Raw genomic sequence first — 17,850 nt, forward strand, 5'->3', positions numbered from 1 at the left:
TAAGATATATATTATTTTTATATTCTTAATATATTTATAATTTATCCTAACCCTTTATATACCTATTAAAATTTTTATTTAATTACTTAATAAATACTTCTTAAGTACTCTGCAAGTACTTTACAAGTACTTATTATTATATTAAGAATTATTTTATTACTTTATATACTTGCTTTTAACCTCTAAATAATGTATGTAAGTTTATTAATAATAAAGGTATTAAAAGTAATAAAGTGGTAAGAAAAATATAAATATAAAGTTAACATAAAATCTAGGGCACGGGCCACATTCCACCCGCCTTTCTGCCTGAGGCAGACTAGTGCGTCGATGCCAGCTTTTAGCGCGTCGAACCCAGCTGGTTTCTGGCTCCGGGTCGGCATGGTGGGGCCACCAGCTGGATACGAAATACGACTGACAGACACTGACACTGCAGCAGCCTTCGGGCTCCGGTCTCTGCGGCGAAACATCAGTTCTGTCTGACATGACCGGGTACTATCATCTCCCGTACTTGCTTTGTTGATTACCTGCATCGAGGATAAAGATGCCGAGAGCGTCGTCGTGATATCCAGGTTGGAGACCGTTAGCGATCCACTGCGATGTGAGGCCCACAGCTGTCAGCCCCGGATTCTCGATCAGCCTAAGCGACCGATCCAATACAATACGGGGGCGGACCCAGCGTACTCCGGAGTAAGAACTTAATGCCCTACAGGCTACAGGCCCAGCTGCACATGGAATTCTCCTATCAGCGCTCCCTTTGCCCGTTATGCCGACGCCAAGTATGACCTCGCGAAAACATGGGAGTGCCATTGTTCCCAAGGTTGGGTAGTAGCCAACGGGGATCGGCTATTCTTGGTTTCCTTGTCCCTGTTTGTGAGAGTCACTTGGCCGACAGATTCGGATGCTCTCTTCCCGGTATCCGTCCTCGCTCTTTATTTGACTTTGTCTCGGGCTGTCTTCTTTCCTTCCTCAAAGTCTCGTGGGCTGACTCTTACCGTCCGCTACTTAACCCGTGGGTCTTTCCTTCTCAAAGGCGTCCCGTCCGATCTTTGACTGACCCTACTCTACTCATCCGGAGCATGTCGCTGGTTTCTAGACAGCTTGAACTCACGCGATGTCGGCTCATCCACTGCCTCCAGCGCCTTTTGGGGGCGTAGTCCCTGTCGGCACGACACAGCAGGCCTCGGACGTCATCAGCAGGGTTACAGAAGGCAACGCGGCGTTGAGCTCATCTGCCGAGAAAGCAGAGAGCTCTGATATCACATGCGCCAGCTCGGAGAAAGACACCGAACACGCCAACAATGACTTTGACCAGGAAAGCGAGAAGAAAATCACTGCGCTCGCGCGGAACTTATCCCATTTGTCGCAAAAGAGCAGCGCCGTGGACGGCACCAACACCTTCCTCGATCCCTCAAGCGATCCTCAGCTCGATCCTAACTCCGACCAGTTCAACGCTCGCAAGTGGACGAAAAATTTCCTCTCCGTTGCCAATCGTGATCCAGACCGCTACCCCCGCCGCACTGCCGGAGTCTCCTTTCGCAATCTAAGTGCCTTTGGTTATGGAACGGCCGCCGATTACCAGATGGATGTTGCAAATATGTGGCTGAAGGGCTACGGCTGGATGCGTCGGAAGCTGGGCTTCGGGGATAGAGTTCGCATTGACATTTTGCGCAACTTTGAGGGCTTCGTTCGGAGTGGTGAGATGTTGGTCGTGCTCGGGCGACCCGGCAGGTAACACAGTGCTGGCCCGTAACAAAATCCCCGATCTATGCTTACTTTTACTTGTTCCCAGTGGCTGTTCCACGTTTCTGAAGACGATTGCCGGCGAGACTCACGGCCTTTGGCTCGACGAAGGGACGGACATACAATATCAGGGAATTTCGTGGGATGAGATGCACAGTCGCTTTCGCGGGGAGGTCATTTATCAGGCTGAAACCGAGATCCATTTTCCCAACCTGACCGCTGGCGAGACGCTTATGTTTGCTGCCCGAGCGCGCACTCCAGCCAACCGGTTCCCTGGTGTAACCAGAGACCAGTACGCTAATCACATGCGCGATGTCACCATGGCGATGCTGGGCTTGAGCCACACGATGAACACGATGGTTGGGAATGAGTTTATACGAGGCGTGTCCGGTGGAGAACGAAAGCGAGTCAGTATTGCAGAAACGACTCTTTGTGGTTGTCCATTGCAGTGTTGGGATAATTCGACCAGAGGCCTCGACAGCTCAACTGCTTTGGTAAGTGACTGCTCCGTCCACATTCAGCCCTTCTAATTCAACAGGAATTTGTTCGAAACCTTCGCCTTTCCACCGAATATACCGGCTCAACAGCTGTCGTTGCCATCTACCAGGCGAGTCAGGCGATTTACGATGTGTTCGATAAAGCGATCGTGCTGTATGAAGGTCGGCAAATATACTTTGGGAATGCTCTCGATGCCCGGCGCTTTTTTATCGAGATGGGATTCGATTGCCCTGACAGACAGACTACGGCCGATTTCCTGACGTCCTTGACCAGTCCTACTGAACGTCTCGTGCGAGAGGGCTTTGAGCATCTCGTTCCCCGAACGCCCGACGAGTTTGCAGAACGATGGAGACAGAGCGCGGAGCGCAGGAGATTGCTTGATGACATCGAGGCTTTCCAGAACGAGTTCCCTGTCGGCGGCAGCAAGTACGAGGAGTTTAATCGTTCTCGCGCCGCAGAAAAGGCCAAAAGCACCCGTGCTAGCTCGCCATATACCCTCTCCTATCCGATGCAAATTCGTCTATGTCTGTATAGAGGTTTTTTACGTTTGAAGGGTGATATGAGCATGACGCTTGCCACAACTATTGGCAACAGTATCATGGCGCTGATCATCTCAAGCATCTTCTACAACATGAATGGTACGACAGAGAAGTTCTTCGCTCGTGGGGCGCTCTTATTCTTCGCCATTCTGCTCAACGCATTCTCAAGCGCATTGGAAATCCTAACGCTTTGGCAACAGAGACCAATTGTGGAGAAACACTTCAAGTACGCATTGTATCATCCATCCGCAGAAGCGATCAGCTCGATGATTGTCGACTTGCCGGCTAAGGTTCTCGTCTCAATTGTGTTCAACATTATCCTCTACTTCATGACGAACCTTCGGCGAACCGCAGGTCACTTCTTCATTTTCTATCTGTTTTCCTTCACGACGACACTCGTCATGTCGAACATCTTCCGCTGGATTGGTGCAATCTCTCGGTCTATGGCGCAGGCAATGGTTCCCTCGTCAATCTTCATGCTGATCCTCGTCATCTACACCGGATTCACGATTCCTGTTCGCAATATGCATCCCTGGTTCAAATGGCTCAACTACCTTAATCCCATTGGTGTAAGTTTCTCACCCAAATATCGAGTCAGCTACTCACCATATCTTAGTACGCATTCGAGTCACTTATGGTCAACGAATTTAGTCACCGGCGATTTGACTGTGCATTGTATGTTCCCAGCGGAGATGGATATAACGATGTCCCTTCTCAGTCCAGGATCTGCTCTGGAAACGGAGCTGTAGCCGGCGAAGACTACATCGATGGTGACACCTACTTGAATACCCAATTCGAGTATTACTACTCCCATCTTTGGCGAAACTACGGAATCTTGCTAGGCTTCATGTTCTTCTTTTTGGCAGCCTACATTATCTCGAGTGAGTTAGTTCGCGCGAAGCCTTCCAAAGGAGAGATTCTGGTCTTCCCAAGGGGCAAGATACCGGCTTTCGCGAAGCAAGTTCGGAGGGATGAAGAGGAAGCCCCCACGACAGAGAAGTCAAAGCTTGGTGCTGAAAAGAGTGATGACCATGTCGGAGCCATCAAGAAGCAAACTGCGATCTTCCACTGGCAGGATGTGTGCTACGATATCAAAATCAAAGGCGAGAATCGACGAATCCTCAGCAATGTCGACGGTTGGGTACGCCCAGGAACCTTGACGGCGCTGATGGGAGTTACTGGAGCTGGTAAGACCTCTTTACTGGACGTTCTAGCGGACCGCGTTACCATGGGAGTCATCACCGGGGACATGTTGGTGGACGGACGCTTGCGGGATGACTCGTTCCAACGCAAGACAGGCTATGTCCAACAGCAAGATCTGCACTTGGAGACCAGCACTGTCCGTGAGGCACTGATATTCAGTGCGATGCTTCGTCAACCGGCCACCATCTCACGAAAAGAAAAGCTGGCTTATGTGGAAGAGGTCATCAAGATGCTCGGTATGGAGGAGTACTCAGAAGCCGTGGTTGGTATCTTGGGCGAGGGCTTGAACGTGGAACAAAGAAAGCGCCTTACCATTGGAGTAGAACTTGCAGCTAAACCGGATCTCCTTCTCTTCTTCGATGAGCCTACATCTGGGTTGGACAGTCAGACAGCCTGGTCCATTTGCTCTTTGATGAGGAAGCTAGCAGACCATGGCCAGGCGATCTTGTGTACGATTCACCAACCGTCCGCCATCCTGATGCAGCAGTTCGACCGGCTGCTATTCTTGGCCAAAGGTGGAAAGACGATATATTTCGGCGACCTCGGAGAAAACATGGGGACTTTGATTGAATACTTTGAAAAGAAGGGCTCCGCTCCTTGTCCCAAGACGGCCAATCCCGCCGAATGGATGTTGGAAATCATCGGTGCCGCCCCAGGGTCTCATGCCGACAGAGACTGGTCCGAAGTGTGGAACCATAGCCTTGAACGCGACCAGGTCCGTCAGGAATTGGCACAGATGAAGGCAGAGCTTTCACAGAACCCAGCATCTCCGAGGACGCCAGAGTATGGAGAGTTCGCAATGCCGCTCTGGTCACAGTTCCTCATCTGCCTCGAACGAATGTTTCAGCAATATTGGCGCAGTCCGTCCTATATTTACTCCAAGGCCGCCATGTGCGTCATTCCGGTATGTATTCTTAGAGTCCCAGGTGCTGAAGTATATTGACGAGACAGCCTCTTTTCATCGGGTTCACGTTCTGGAGGGAACCACTCAGTTTACAAGGCATGCAAAACCAAATGTTCGCCATCTTCATGCTACTCGTCATTTTCCCCAACTTGGTCCAACAGATGATGCCCTATTTTTGCACGCAACGTGCCCTATATGAAGTTCGGGAGCGGCCGTCCAAGGCCTACTCATGGAAAGCCTTTATGATGGCTAGCATCTGTGTGGAACTCCCCTGGAATATCCTGATGGCCGTCCCGGCGTACTTCTGCTGGTACTATCCCATCGGACTATACCGCAACGCAGGGCCTGGCGAGACGGTCGAGCGAGGCGGCACCATGTTCCTCTTGATTTTGATCTTCATGATGTTCACATCGACCTTCAGCTCCATGATCATTGCTGGAATAGAGCATCCAGACACCGGTAGCAACATCGCTCAGCTATTGTTCTCGCTGTGCCTCATTTTCAACGGGTAAGCAGCTTTTCGTCCACCACCCACCACAACCACGCATATGCTAACAGTTAACTTAGTGTCCTTGCATCACCGGACGCCATGCCTAAATTCTGGATCTTCATGTATAGGGTCAGGTTAGTTCAACTCTAAATGCCTCTAATCATCAGATCTACCTCTGACAAAAAAAAAAGTCCCTTCACATACTTAGTGGGTAACGTACTGTCGACGGGTCTTGCTGGGGCAGATGTGAATTGCTCAGAGATCGAAATTCTCAAATTTCCGCCACCCGACGGGCAAAGCTGCAACGATTACCTCGGCCCCTACGCCGATATCACGGGAGCGAGCATCCTCAGCTCGGCTCCCAACGGCGATTGTCGGATGTGCCCGATTTCCTCAACGGACCAGTTTCTAGCCGGGCTCAGTATCAATCCTGAGGACGTCTGGCGCAACGTCGGCATCTTGTTCGTCTACATCATTTTTAATGCATTCGCCGCTGTGTTCTTGTACTGGTTGATTCGCGTGCCGAAGAAGAAGTCGCAGCAGGTGGAGAAGAAGTGAGTTGGCTGTACTGGGGGGTTTATTCCGTATAAGTTGGTGTCGTGTCTTGAGTATAGGGCTTTTATGCGCTTTTCATTCTCGACCTGTCTTATCTCACTGCATGTTAGATCATGATATCTCGCCAGACACCGTCATGCTAATTTTATCTCCATTTTTCTCGCTTAGAGCTGTTGTGGCGTAGAAAGCATATCTTCCGTATACTAGCCTGTACCGCTGTAAAGTAGTCTTCGTACCATGATTGGCTGCATGTAAAGAACAGAGAAGACCGCAACCAACAATGCGAGACGAGGTTGTGTTGGTTCTGATGGACGCGGCCACGGCCGAGGGATGGTGGAGGGAACGAGCTTTCCTACGATTCTCTGATATGGCAGGGATGAAAGAGGAAACGTATGTATAGTTAATTAATGAGCAAATGGATAGCGATAGGAGAGCAATCAATATACAGCGCAGTTCTCCAAACAAGATCCGCCCATCCAAGGTTCAATCAATCCGTGAGCGGCACGGGCATTAAAAAAGTACAAAAGGCGACGCGAAAAAGGTATAACTAGAGTAAATGTAAATGACATCAGCGCCTTCATCCAGATGTTCAGATATCCATTCAGTATCCCAGTAAAGGTCAGGGCGTTATGGCATGGCTCATTGGAGAATCTGAGTAATGATTGTCGTCGAGAAATGTCCAATGGAGCCGGTTCAGTTTATTTCCAAGTAATTAGCGTGCGTTGGTAGGGACAGTCGAACGTCATAGGCATCAGAGTCTGCATCTGATTCGAGCAGTCCGCTGCATACGAGGAGCCGGAAGGGAGCAGGCGGTCTTTGTTTCGGACTCGTCTCGTCTCGTTGGGGTCGTAGCATTGTTCAGTTCGTTTAACACATCTCGCAGCACTCAATGCAGTCGAAGCAGCACTCGCAGGTTTCCTCGCAAAGGAAACAACAGCAGAGGGTCGCAAGACTAGAAGGAGACAGTAGGTTAGGTACAGGACAGCGATATCTAGAGTTTTTGGGGACTGCTCACCAAGCTCCGAGACACCCGCGGTCCTTCTTCTCTCGGGGAGGTTGCTGCTGGTACATCATCTGTTGCTACGCGGCGATATCCGTCAGTTCTTCCGTTCAGGATACTATTTATTGGTGTTCGGCTGGCGTACCGGTGGAGGTCCTTGCGGGTAAGGCTGCTGGTAACCACCTTGGGGAGGGTAGTATGGCTGTTGCGGCTGCTGGTAATGACCCTGCGGGGGGTAGCCGCCGCCCTGGTAACTAAACGACGATAGTCAGCACGGTTTGTTCATTGAGATAACAGAGAAGGCCAATAGCCGGTCCGAGTCGCTCATCGCGACCTTGGCAGACGGTCGCAGCGATGAATTCGAGCTTCGACTCGGCTTGGCTCGACAACGCAACTACAATTGCGTGATCGCGCAGCGATCCAATTCACGACCGAAAGAACGAAGGAACGGGACGCTTACGCATGCTGAGGGTGAGGGGGGCCCTGGTTATAGAACTCGTTGGCGGCCATAACTGCGCGGCGGTGCGGATAAGACGAAGACGGTCAAGACCTGGAGAGCGAACGAAGTCGTCAGCGGTGCAAGAAGATCGCCGAGGACGAGAAAAAGAAGATGACGGGATTCCGGGGCTCGCAGTAACAGAGAGCCAATCGATGCCGGGGAGCCTCGTACCCAAGAAAATGCCAAGTTTTAGCAACTGAGCCCGGGCGACGCAAGGCGAGCTGAGGTGAGGTGAGGTGAGCAGCGATCGGGAGGGGTCGAGTGCAGGTGTAAGACGAGAGACGCGCAATGAAACGAGGCGAGGCGAAAGTTAGAAACGGGTGGACAGGGTGGTCTGGAAAATTGGGCGCAGGAAGAGGAAGAAGAGGAAGATATTAATAACGGGCGATGCTATTTATTCTTTGGTTCGGTTCGTGGTCGCCTGGCGGTGGCTCTGGCTCTGAGGATGATGGGGACTCGTTCGGAGACTGGAGGCAATTCCAAGGTTCTGGGGTTGTGCCGGTTTACCGCCCCCGATAATAGTCACATGACTGCTATACACGTCTTGTTTACTAAGAAAACATTCACGAATTATGCTTTCCCTTGCCGGGTGGCCTTCCATGGTAAGCATCAAGCAGAACCGTGGAATATGGAAGGGGTATTTATCTCGTGGCTCAAGGTTTAATAAACCGATCTATAGAGTTTATCTAATTATGGGAAAAGGGTAAGTTGCCGACCGTAGGCGAGCTTTCTTGCTGACGGCAAATATATATATTCTTGCCAACCATGGTCTAACAGAGATGTGGAGGTAAAAGCCAGGCTTATGCTGCATACAACTTTCAAGATACTTGAACTAAGCATATATAGCAACGCGACATGTAACAAGCGAGTTTGACTTCCAAAGTAAAAGTCGTGGGCAGACGCAGGCATGAATCTTGGAGAGCGATGTTGCATAACTAGGAGATCTAAGCAACATTGAAAGGTTACAGGGAGGCTCGAAACTGGTCGCTCTACATAAAGTCCTTTTGTTTGAGAGGCACAGATTCCAGGTTATGATCATCTATTAGTTGATTCAAATGTAATAGTTACAATGAATACGGAGTACATCGTTGGTACAGCCCAAGGCACAGCCACATCAGTCCGACCAGTGTCCTACGTCCATCAACAACCGCGCGCCACAGCCACGCACGTTGTTCTAAAATTGATTCGTTGATCAATTGGCTGCTCAAGCACTTTAGCCCGACTGCTTGCGTGGCTCACAGAGTCAAAGCGGTCGCAACGGGCCAACAGAGTCCAGTCGAGCCGGGTTCTGCTAGGTACCTGAAACCAGGAGAGCCGCAGCGGGCTGCATTCTGCATTCTTCATTGCATGTGCGTTACCTAGGTACACGCACTGATCATGAGAGTGATAAGTTGATAAAACTTGACCGACAGACCGACTCTGCTGGCTCATCGCTACCCTTTGCTCATGACGGAGTTCAGTTCCTGCGCACTTAGTAACAAACTTAGTCCACAGGTTGATCCTGCAGCTAGTATAGTAGTGTAGTGAAGAATATCGGAGGTTACCAAAGTCCCTGCCGTTAGGCACCGGGAAACTTAGTAGCTCATCTTGCTTTCCCACTGTTTGGGAGCGGAGGCTGAGTTGAGATGTTGTTTGTAGGCGTGTTCGCCGAATCAGTATATTCTGGATGTAGTGTCTCGTGGATTGGCTTGCTGCTCATCACACATTATGTCGTATCCCTCTGTGAGGGGAGTACGAGGCCGCGATTCGACCTGTAGACCCTCAACGAGGCTAGTGTCGGAAACGAGTTGCGCGGTAAAAAGTAGAAGTAAAAAAAGAATAGAGGAAAATTAGATATGAGAAAGAGAAGTAGAAAAGGCGAGTTCCAAAAGTGTACGGAACGAGAAAGTGAAAATAAGAAAAGTAAAAGATGAGAGAAGATGAAAAGATGCGACTTCGAGCACGCAAATAAGAAAGAAAAATAACTCCGACAAGATAAAATATACACACGAATATAGATCGAGAAGTCATCAAGCATGCACAGTGTAGAAGCAGATCAAACGTACGATGTTACTTCAGGGACCATGGGCTGGGATTCGAGATAGCAGGTGCTCTCGAACGACGGATACGGATTCGTCGTTTGGAAGGAGGTAAAGGTATCGTAGGTGGGCAGAACGTGTGGTTCGACCCCCTGCGAAGACATATCCTCAGACTCGAGAGACTCGAAAGAAGAGTCATCGACTTGGTTGATCGGTGCGGTGACTATGTCATCGGCGACTCCGTCGGCATCAACAGAGTAGCCCTGAGCGACATTTTCATAGACGTACTCCTCTTTCTGGACCATCCAGTGCTTCAGGATGTCCATGGGCGGATGAGTGCCGCCACCTTTTCCGCCACGCTTTTCGCTGTCTTTCCCACGCCCACCGCGACCGCGCTGGCAGGGGTTGAAGTGAGTGCGGCGAAGATGCGCAGCGGCGTTGTAGTTGGCTCCATATCTCTTTCCATTTCGACAAGCCTTGCAGTTGGCAAGAAACTTCTTGTCGGGGGAGATATCGACGCACACCCAGACTTTTCGAACGACGGCATGAACGCGATCGATATGTCGGCGAAGCTCATGTTCTCCGTGGAAACCGTCGGGCTGATCGTTGCACATAGTGCAGTACGTCTTTTGCCGAGGAGGTCGCTGGATTGAGGCTTTGGGAATGGCAGCGACCTCCTTGGAAGTCCCATCCGATGACGAGATTCGGATCATTTTGTGCTCTACCACCTTGGGCGGAGATGCCTTGAGAGTCTCGGTCTTGGGAGCGATGGGCCGTGCGCTGTGCACAATCTCTTGCGTCCTGCGAGCAGCTCTAGAAGGCGTACTTGATTGGACATCACCCTCAGTAGGCACGGGGGGTTTCACCTCGCTGACGGGAGAGGGCGGGATGAAGGTCATCGAAGTGGCAGGAGGAGCAGAGCAGGAATATGGCAGAGCTATTGATGGATCGACCATGTTGAAGGGAGTCTGAGGAATCATTTGCGGGGTGGGAGAGACGGTATTTGGGAGGGGAATATTCAGAGGTGTGCTGGAAGCAGAAAAGGTGGATGAAGGGACAGCGAAAGAATAATCTGAGTCAATACTTGGACCTGAAGAGTCGAAACGCATCATTCCCATCGTTCCGCATAGAGACTCAGTTGTTCCGCTGCGAGCCATAGGGACGGCTTGCACGGGTGCGGCCGCCAGGGGGTTCTCGCCGCCCATGTGTCCTTGGAGGAACTGACTGGGCAGCGAGTTCTGATTTGACCCTCCGACTTGTACCGAATTCGTTGAAAACGTCAGGGAATCCGGGGAGGCGTGCGTCTGCCCGTCGAAGTCACCCAAATATTGTTTCGTGTAGTCGGAGGGTGAATACTCGCTAACGTTCTGCAGGAGGCGGCGTTGGTATCCAGGAGAGTGTCGATATTGGGCCATGGACGTCATAGAATGTTGGTACGACACGGGGACCTGTTGACTCTGCGAACGAACCATAGCTGGCGGTTGGGGGACGAATCCATAAGCGGTGGAGGGAAGCCCGTTGTCCGCCTGCGACATTGTTCTCGAAAGCTGCCAGGACGTTTCCGGAGCTGCCGGGGAGGACGCATGGGAGAGATCGCGCTGCAGAGCAACGCGCTCAGGAGGATCCGGAGTCTGCCAAGTGTCAATCCAGGGACTGTTGGCGGGAGAGTAGAGGATGAAGAGGTGAGGAAGGTAGCGCAGCAGGAACAGGCATGTGTGGGGACGAGAGATGCAGCGGGACGGAAGGAGAGGACCAGAATAGAGCACGTACGGTGACTCGCCGCTTTGTCGGGGGAAGGCCAGAACCAGGTAGTGTCCGAGGGGTTTCCTGTCGTGTCCGTTTCCCGGATTTCTCAGAAGAAGTGCCGTGGCCAAGGATGCTGGAACCCGAAACTGGTCGGTAGGCGGGTGTGGACGGTGTCACCGTATTCGTAGGCATGAACTGACTGAGGCGCTGACTCCAAAGTTGATTTCGCTCTGTCTCCGGAAGATGCGCGTGCTGATCCAAAAACGCGTCCCGATATCCATTGATGGCCCTCGTGAAGAGGTCGTCGTCGGCCATGGTGACTGCTGACATGCTGTTGTCCTCTTCGTCTCTGGGTGGATAAATGGATAGATGAAACTGCGGTCAGTGAGAATAGTTGTTGGAGCTGATGGGGACTGGGAGTTTTGTCAGTATACAGTATACAGTCACAGTCGCATAGTCGCATCGGGGTATGGCTCCATAGCGATAGACAGGGTGGGGAGACAGACTGGACTGTGAGAGGCAGACGGTAGAGATAAAGAGCCGATAAGATAGATGAGGATGAGGAGGTAAGGTAGCACGAGAGCGGACAAGATCTAGTGGAAGAGCGAGAGGGGAAGAAGAGAAGATAAATAATAGAGGCAGAGATGAAGGAGTATTGTCACAGAAGCAGAATAATATTAGAACAGGACCGGCTGGAGATGATTGGAATGGGGGTGAGGATGATGGGGGAGGGAGCAGTCGATAGATATCCTGGTGCAGAGCCCACTCACGCCCAATCTGGATTAGTCAAAACAGACTACGGCGTCAGGATGGAAAGAGGTGAGGACGAAAAAGGTACAGGAGGAGCCTGAAAATTCGGGAGGGCATGGCAGAGGTACAGTCGAGGATCATTGGATGACGTGAGGGGAGTCTGGACTGCGGGATGGGCAGGCCGGTTGCTCGAACAGGGAAAAAAGAAATAGCCCACTGATCAATGATCGCGAAGATCAGAGCGCTAGTGAGCGACAGTGCCTGGGGCAAAGGACGGGAAAGGAGAGGGTGACCAGAAAGGAAAGTCTGGTGACGGGCGACCAAAAGGCGGGTTACAGCGGCAGAGAACTGCTGCGAGAAAGTGAGGCGCCCATACGGATCCCGCGACGCTGCTGGATCAGTCATCTGAAGCCATCTCGGAGCAAATGATTTGACAACGCATCCTGCTCAGCCATGGGGCGCCGACCGCTCGCGCAGTCCCAGTCTGGTAAAAGAATACTGGAGAGCACCCTAGCAGAATCGTGCCCAAGCCCATGTGAGTGGTGGTGGTGGTGCTCACTGACCGTCTGGCAGTTTGAGACCACTCGGGACTGAGTCGTGGCTTCCCCTCGACTCGCTGGCTGCCACGTTGTCTGGCCTCTGGCCTGGGCTACACCCGTTCGGGTTTCTACCATTTCCACCCAACACCCTCCTTTACGATAGCAGCAGCATGTCTGCCTGGCAATCCTGGCGAACACCGCGGTTCGCTCGGTTATTGTGCTGGTGACGAGCCAGCCGATGTGCAGCGGTCGCTTGAATGCAGTTTGCCCGCGACAGACGGCCGACTCAGGCAAACTTGCTTCTGGAAGGGTGCATGACATAGGCAGATGGATCAATACTCCGTACCAGGATCTCCGCCGTTGGAACGGCCGGTACCAGACGGCTGGCTTCCAAGGTTCACCCTTTCTTCTTGCTCTCTCTCGCCCGTCGACGGTTCCGGAAGGTTGCGTGTTTGACTTGAAAACATTATTGCAGTCGCTATAGAGCGAGGCAGACTTGCGGCCCTTGGCGTCTTACGTCTCCGTTTCTCCGGATGCGCAGTGCCCAGGGGTTCCTTCGAATCGCGAATCTCGACTCCTTCATCTCGATCGTCTCATTCTCATCGAGGATTTCAAGGGTGCAAGGTGGGCCGGCGGGGAGCGATCGGAGATTGCCCTCGTGTGAAAGTCACGTGATGCACCTGTTCTGCCTTGAAACGCCCGTTAGCCAGACTCTGCAGGTGGAATGGCCCACATGAGATACCATCATCTTTAATTAGATCTCCCTTTCATATACGGAGCTGGCCCGGAGGACTCTCGGAAGACGTCATGCTACCCAGGGTTCGAAGTTCTAGAAACCGGAGTTCATCGCAGATTCGTAATGATCTCCAGATGAATGGGTCCGCTGAGCCGTTGTATGTCACGGCTCACGGGATGGAAGATGTACCTGACTAATCGCGATAACGGCCCTCGGGGCAACACCGACTGACTCGACTCCATCGACCGGCCGAGTGTATGGCGGTCTATCGAAAGCTCGGTGTGCTGTCCTTGCATTGACGATATTCCCCTACCCACAGTCCTTCGACCGGCATATGGACGTTCCGATGTGCAAACCTGAAACGAACTGTGGCCAATGGTAGAACAAACTGGATGGTGTCGACCTTGACACATCAGTAACACCTTTATCCAAAATGCCTCGCAATGCGTGCACAGAATGCCGGTCAGTAAAGTCCTTGACGGTAGTACTCTGCTAATGAGACGCAAAGGAACCGCAAAGTGAGGTGCGCTCTCACAGAGAGCGGCAGCAGATGTAATCGATGCCAGACTCGCAACCTGGCTTGATCGTATGCGCAGACTGCGAAAATCCCTAGTCGCCGGCTCTTCCGGAGTACGGCATCTCTAACTGCAGATACAAGCGTTCATCCTGGGCTCCAACTGTCGAGCACTACATCCGGCCTCGATGTCGGCACCGGTACGCCGGCTGAGCTCCTGCGAGAAGCGGAGTTGACGCAAACAGTACTTCCCCTCCATTGCAGAACTTCAATGAAATTCATTTTATATTTGACCAAACTATATTTCTTCGGCGTTAAGTACTGGATGATTTCCCAAAGTTGCTCTTGTTTGCCATGATGGCGTTGGGTATTCGGTGCGCAGGCTTATCTATAAGCGCGGACGGTCTTGACTTACCGCAGATATTCCCATGCACCTTTCCAGAGCCCTTGTCTGCGCCCACACTGGGGAGAACCGTTGTATCACGAAGCACGACAGTTAGTGAAGGAGGACTTCGATCACCCTTCGCCGACCACAATCCAAGTCTACGTGCTGCTTGCAACCTACAACCTGACCTTCGGAGGTGCAAGAAAGGCATGGATTTTTTTTTTGAGTACGACCTCGCAGTAGCGATGCGACCAGGGTTGACAAGTAACTAGGCTTCGCTCGCAACTCTGTGAGCATACTGAAACTTGACCAGCCGGCCAGCGACATGGATTCTGTGCAAGCCGAGCTTTGTCGACGCTTGGTTGCGACAGTTGCCTCCATGGAGCATACCTTTTCCTCGGGTTTAAGTATGGGCCAGTCTTTCCCGTCGGTGCATCCTCTACCCCGGTTATCCAGCGAGGATGAATTCGACGTGATCAAAAACCCTGTCTTTGCAGCAGCCAATCTCCGGCCGATGCCATGCATTGCCTAGGAAATACTTACCCTCTCCGAATACTATCATAAAGCATGTCAATTGTTCGACACCGCAAACTCTGCAAGGCTGGAAGCGCTTGAGCAACGGTTATCACAATCGCAAGTCAATCTGCATGAACCGCTTGTTTTCAATCTCGAAAATCTTGAAGTTTATTGTCAGAAGCTTGCTGTTCACCCCTTTGCCTACATGCATCTTCTTCATGCGCACATCTTGCAACTCGTGCTTTTCAATTCGATGGACTCGACATCCGCCGCGATCGCTACTGTGTCTGAGCCAAGGAAAACATCCTAGCAATATACAAACAAGCTCCAAACATCACCGACATCGTCCAAGGGCTCTGGGAGGTTGCGCAGCCTGACCTGCACAATGACTGATTCGAACAGATTGCCAAAATTGCCTAGATTGTCCTTGCGCATCGACTTTTCGCCACCACTGATGCCCTAACTATGGCCTCCTTGTAGAACGAGTTGCTCATACTTTGTGATTGTCTTGGCAGAGTAAAAGCTCATTGTCGGCTTTCCAACTGGGTGGTAAGCTAACCAAGTTCTGAGACTTGGGAACATTCCTGCTAATACATCTACGCTGTTCCACCAAGCCGAGTGATTTCTCCGCATCTGCACCCAGGATAACTTCCTCCGGGGCTCGCACGACTGGAACTCGGTACTATGGTCCCAAGTCATGTTGCTTGGAACTTGCGATGAACGGCTGGACTACGAGAGCTGGTGCCAGAATGGTCTTTCCACACGTACTTCCTCCGATAAACAAATCTGACCATTCTAGGTCGCTCAAGCGGAGTAGAGACTCTGGCAACAGTGCACTCTTTGGAGCAGCACAGGCAGAACCATCTTCCGACGATATTATTTCCGATCTATATTGCGCAGAGACAGCGGGCCCATACACTTGCATCGGCGTCGGGATCTAGTTGAGCATGTAGGTGGTAATAATAGTGCACTTACGACCAGTAAGGATGGCGGTTCTATTATGGGATTACATTCGATAACCCAGACTTCTGTCGATCAGCAATCCCAGGGCGCCAGTACGGACTCTCCAACCTTTGAGTCATGATGGACATAAGGCGTGCCATGTCAATCCTCCAACTGCCAAACTTTTCCTTTGTTGAATGACCGTGGCCAGTACGTGATCTGTGTCTTCACTCCGCGCTGTTCCACAAGCATGTGCAAGTTCGCAGACAGTGACTTGGAACATATACCCGCGCGGGATATGGATAGAAGCCGTAGTTCGTCCTCTAATCCAGCCTCGGCAGCTCTCGAATTTGGAACAGTACCGGAAACGATTCGCTTATCTATACTCGACTTGTCGAAGCCGAATTCCAGGATCTCATGCATCCCCGGCGTCAGACTCCAATTTTTATGGATGATAATGGTATTGCTCAAGTCCAGGACTTTACCCCTCAACATGTTTTGGAACTCGTGAGTGACATCTCCGAGGTAGGGTCGCAAGTACTTCAGCCAGTCCTTTGCTTGAAGCTGCTCCCCGCCTCGCCAACGCCTTCCCATGTCGATGATGATATCGTCCAAAGGGCTGTTTTGGCCTAGTCCGAACCGGCCAGTCATCTTCCTCAGTCGGCTATCAATCTTCAAAAGATAGGTGCAGCCCCGCGCGTAGGGGATCAGCTCCGCATACCAGTCATCATAAAAGTTCTGTTGCGATTCGAGCACATCCATCTCGATCCGCGGACTGGTGCCGTACGAGCTTAATGACGAATTCAGCCTTTCTCGCAGATACTGCACTCCGCAGAGACCGAAGCGATATGGTAGATAGGCAGAGTACAGCTCTGCGATGCCTTCGACGTACCATCCGTTGTTATACCCATTGGCTTCGAACCCCATCATCGTAAAGCTATGTACCATTTCGTGGGAAAACAGCGAGATTAGTTCATGGTCCGTTTCTTTCCAGCTGTTGTCGTCGTACTCTAGTACATAGCTGTCTAGACACGCGCCCCCGCCAAACCCCCTAACAACCCGCCGGATAAAAACGCGGTATGACGCATTCACAGTCCGGAAAAATGCAGCGAGTTTCGGGAATAGCGCGGTGCTGTACGCGTTCAATCGGCTCAGGTTGCCAGGCAGCGAGCCAAACCAGTATATGTTTGCGCGGGATGCATCTGCACTCCCAGCAGCCGGGCCAACCGAGGCATCGTCGTCCCTGCCGGGTTCTGCTCCAGGGTTAGGGTAACTCTTTACCGGGCCAACCATAAACACTGAATTCGCCAGCACATCCGACTTCCCATCTTTCCGGACAGGGCTCGGACCCTCGCCAAATGACCATACGGCTCTCGTCCCCGCTGGGGTCGATGACAGATCCCACTCGACCACATGACGGTATATCTTGTCACCCACTGGCCTCGGCAGAAACCATCGCCCGCAGCCTATAAGACCGCCCTGGTCGCGGCGCATGTCTACGCGCGGGCCGATCGGGGTCGTGATGTCAACCTTCCTAGGTGACGCGATAAAGCGCAGATGTACGTCTCGCTCCGTTGTTCGGTTTACGCGCCATTTCTGGTCGGGCTTGTTTTTGTCTGGCTTGGTGAAACTGAGTTGTAGAGGCCCGGCTGAGTCGAAGGCGTCTACGTCGCTCTCTTGGTATGGGTGAGCAGGGACGTTCCCGTAGTAGGTCTCGTAGAGGAAGAGCGGACGGTGTGCTGGACAGTGGGGATCTTCGAGGACAAGGTGGATGAAGAGCTTTTCTGCCTCTGCTTCTGCGCCTGAATCTGCGTTGTTGGAGAAGAGGGGAGTAATGGTGACTCTTATGACTGGGGGTCTCTCAGGATGGGGGCAGTAATTCATTTTCGCTGATGGGAGTCTTGAAGAAATCAAGGCTAGGTACGTACCTGTAGCACGACTAAATATTTAACGCAGGAGACCCTGGTCCATAATGCCCTGTGTTATAAGTAGCTATTACCACCTTCTTGTCTGGGCATAGCTCCAGATAAGTCTGACCCGGCGGCGTGGTTGAGGCTATACCCAGAATGGAGGGCCTCTCCCTTCCCCTTCTATCCTGTGTTAAACCTATGATACCATAACAAGGTGTATTCTGACCCTAGGAGTGATTGCTCTTACTACTGTGATCTAGTTATGGCACTGGAGCTTGATGGCTCAACGCCGAAGAGGAGGTCTCGCGCAGATGGCTCTCTATCTAGGTACGTTTTATCGAAGCTTATGGTAGTTTCCCACACAGC

The 17,850-nt window shown here is 51.7% G+C and overlaps 5 protein-coding genes across 5 annotated transcripts; 2 read left to right on the forward strand and 3 right to left on the reverse strand.

The window, feature by feature from the left end:
- The first annotated feature begins 876 nt into the window (after window positions 1–876).
- On the forward strand, window positions 877–5,986 carry BDW74DRAFT_92620 (pleiotropic drug resistance family ABC transporter). The gene is made up of 7 exons (XM_073734090.1): window positions 877–1,728; window positions 1,790–2,234; window positions 2,279–3,346; window positions 3,394–4,884; window positions 4,932–5,392; window positions 5,452–5,508; window positions 5,566–5,986. Exons 1-7 carry the CDS (start codon window positions 1,112–1,114, stop codon window positions 5,930–5,932), a joined length of 4,506 nt encoding a protein of 1,501 aa, XP_073579463.1. The 5' UTR covers window positions 877–1,111; the 3' UTR covers window positions 5,933–5,986.
- A 320-nt stretch (window positions 5,987–6,306) lies between these two features.
- BDW74DRAFT_161477 (uncharacterized protein) lies at window positions 6,307–7,867 on the forward strand. Its single transcript, XM_073725792.1, has 3 exons — window positions 6,307–7,183; window positions 7,390–7,479; window positions 7,600–7,867. The coding sequence occupies exons 1-2, from the start codon at window positions 6,819–6,821 to the stop codon at window positions 7,439–7,441; spliced, it is 417 nt and encodes a 138-aa protein (XP_073579464.1). The 5' UTR covers window positions 6,307–6,818; the 3' UTR covers window positions 7,442–7,479; window positions 7,600–7,867.
- A 1,294-nt stretch (window positions 7,868–9,161) lies between these two features.
- BDW74DRAFT_92753 (uncharacterized protein) lies at window positions 9,162–11,903 on the reverse strand. Its single transcript, XM_073734091.1, has 2 exons — window positions 11,217–11,903; window positions 9,162–11,077 (listed from the first exon to the last, which is right to left on the reverse strand). The coding sequence occupies exons 1-2, from the start codon at window positions 11,520–11,522 to the stop codon at window positions 9,464–9,466; spliced, it is 1,920 nt and encodes a 639-aa protein (XP_073579465.1). The 5' UTR covers window positions 11,523–11,903; the 3' UTR covers window positions 9,162–9,463.
- Window positions 11,904–11,917: 14 nt separating this feature from the next.
- Window positions 11,918–12,492, reverse strand: BDW74DRAFT_161484 (uncharacterized protein). The gene has a single exon (XM_073725793.1). The coding sequence runs from the start codon at window positions 12,345–12,347 to the stop codon at window positions 11,997–11,999; it is 351 nt and encodes a 116-aa protein (XP_073579466.1). The 5' UTR covers window positions 12,348–12,492; the 3' UTR covers window positions 11,918–11,996.
- A 3,244-nt stretch (window positions 12,493–15,736) lies between these two features.
- Window positions 15,737–17,458, reverse strand: BDW74DRAFT_182571 (uncharacterized protein; the record flags this gene model as incomplete). The annotated part of the gene is made up of 1 exon (XM_073730293.1): window positions 15,737–17,458. The coding sequence occupies one exon, from the start codon at window positions 17,456–17,458 to the stop codon at window positions 15,737–15,739; it is 1,722 nt and encodes a 573-aa protein (XP_073579467.1).
- Window positions 17,459–17,850: the final 392 nt, after the last annotated feature.

Source organism: Aspergillus multicolor (genome assembly GCF_047715735.1).
Source record: "Aspergillus multicolor strain CBS 133.54 unplaced genomic scaffold BDW74scaffold_36, whole genome shotgun sequence".
Classification (NCBI taxonomy): Eukaryota; Fungi; Ascomycota; class Eurotiomycetes; order Eurotiales; family Aspergillaceae; genus Aspergillus; species Aspergillus multicolor.

Bases quoted from the DNA above. Each gene is read 5' to 3' on its own strand.
- BDW74DRAFT_161484 (XM_073725793.1), bottom strand. From the start codon at position 12,347: ATGACTGATCCAGCAGCGTCGCGGGATCCGTATGGGCGCCTCACTTTC.
- BDW74DRAFT_92620 (XM_073734090.1), top strand. From the start codon at position 1,112: ATGTCGGCTCATCCACTGCCTCCAGCGCCTTTTGGGGGCGTAGTCCCT. The intron at 2,235-2,278 runs GTAAGTGACTGC...CTAATTCAACAG, and splicing joins TCGACAGCTCAACTGCTTTG to GAATTTGTTCGAAACCTTCG. The intron at 5,393-5,451 runs GTAAGCAGCTTT...CAGTTAACTTAG, and splicing joins CTGTGCCTCATTTTCAACGG to TGTCCTTGCATCACCGGACG.
- BDW74DRAFT_92753 (XM_073734091.1), bottom strand. From the start codon at position 11,522: ATGTCAGCAGTCACCATGGCCGACGACGACCTCTTCACGAGGGCCATC. The intron at 11,078-11,216 runs GTACGTGCTCTA...GACACTTGGCAG, and splicing joins CGACAAAGCGGCGAGTCACC to ACTCCGGATCCTCCTGAGCG.
- BDW74DRAFT_161477 (XM_073725792.1), top strand. From the start codon at position 6,819: ATGCAGTCGAAGCAGCACTCGCAGGTTTCCTCGCAAAGGAAACAACAG. The intron at 7,184-7,389 runs CTAAACGACGAT...CGGGACGCTTAC, and splicing joins GGTAGCCGCCGCCCTGGTAA to GCATGCTGAGGGTGAGGGGG.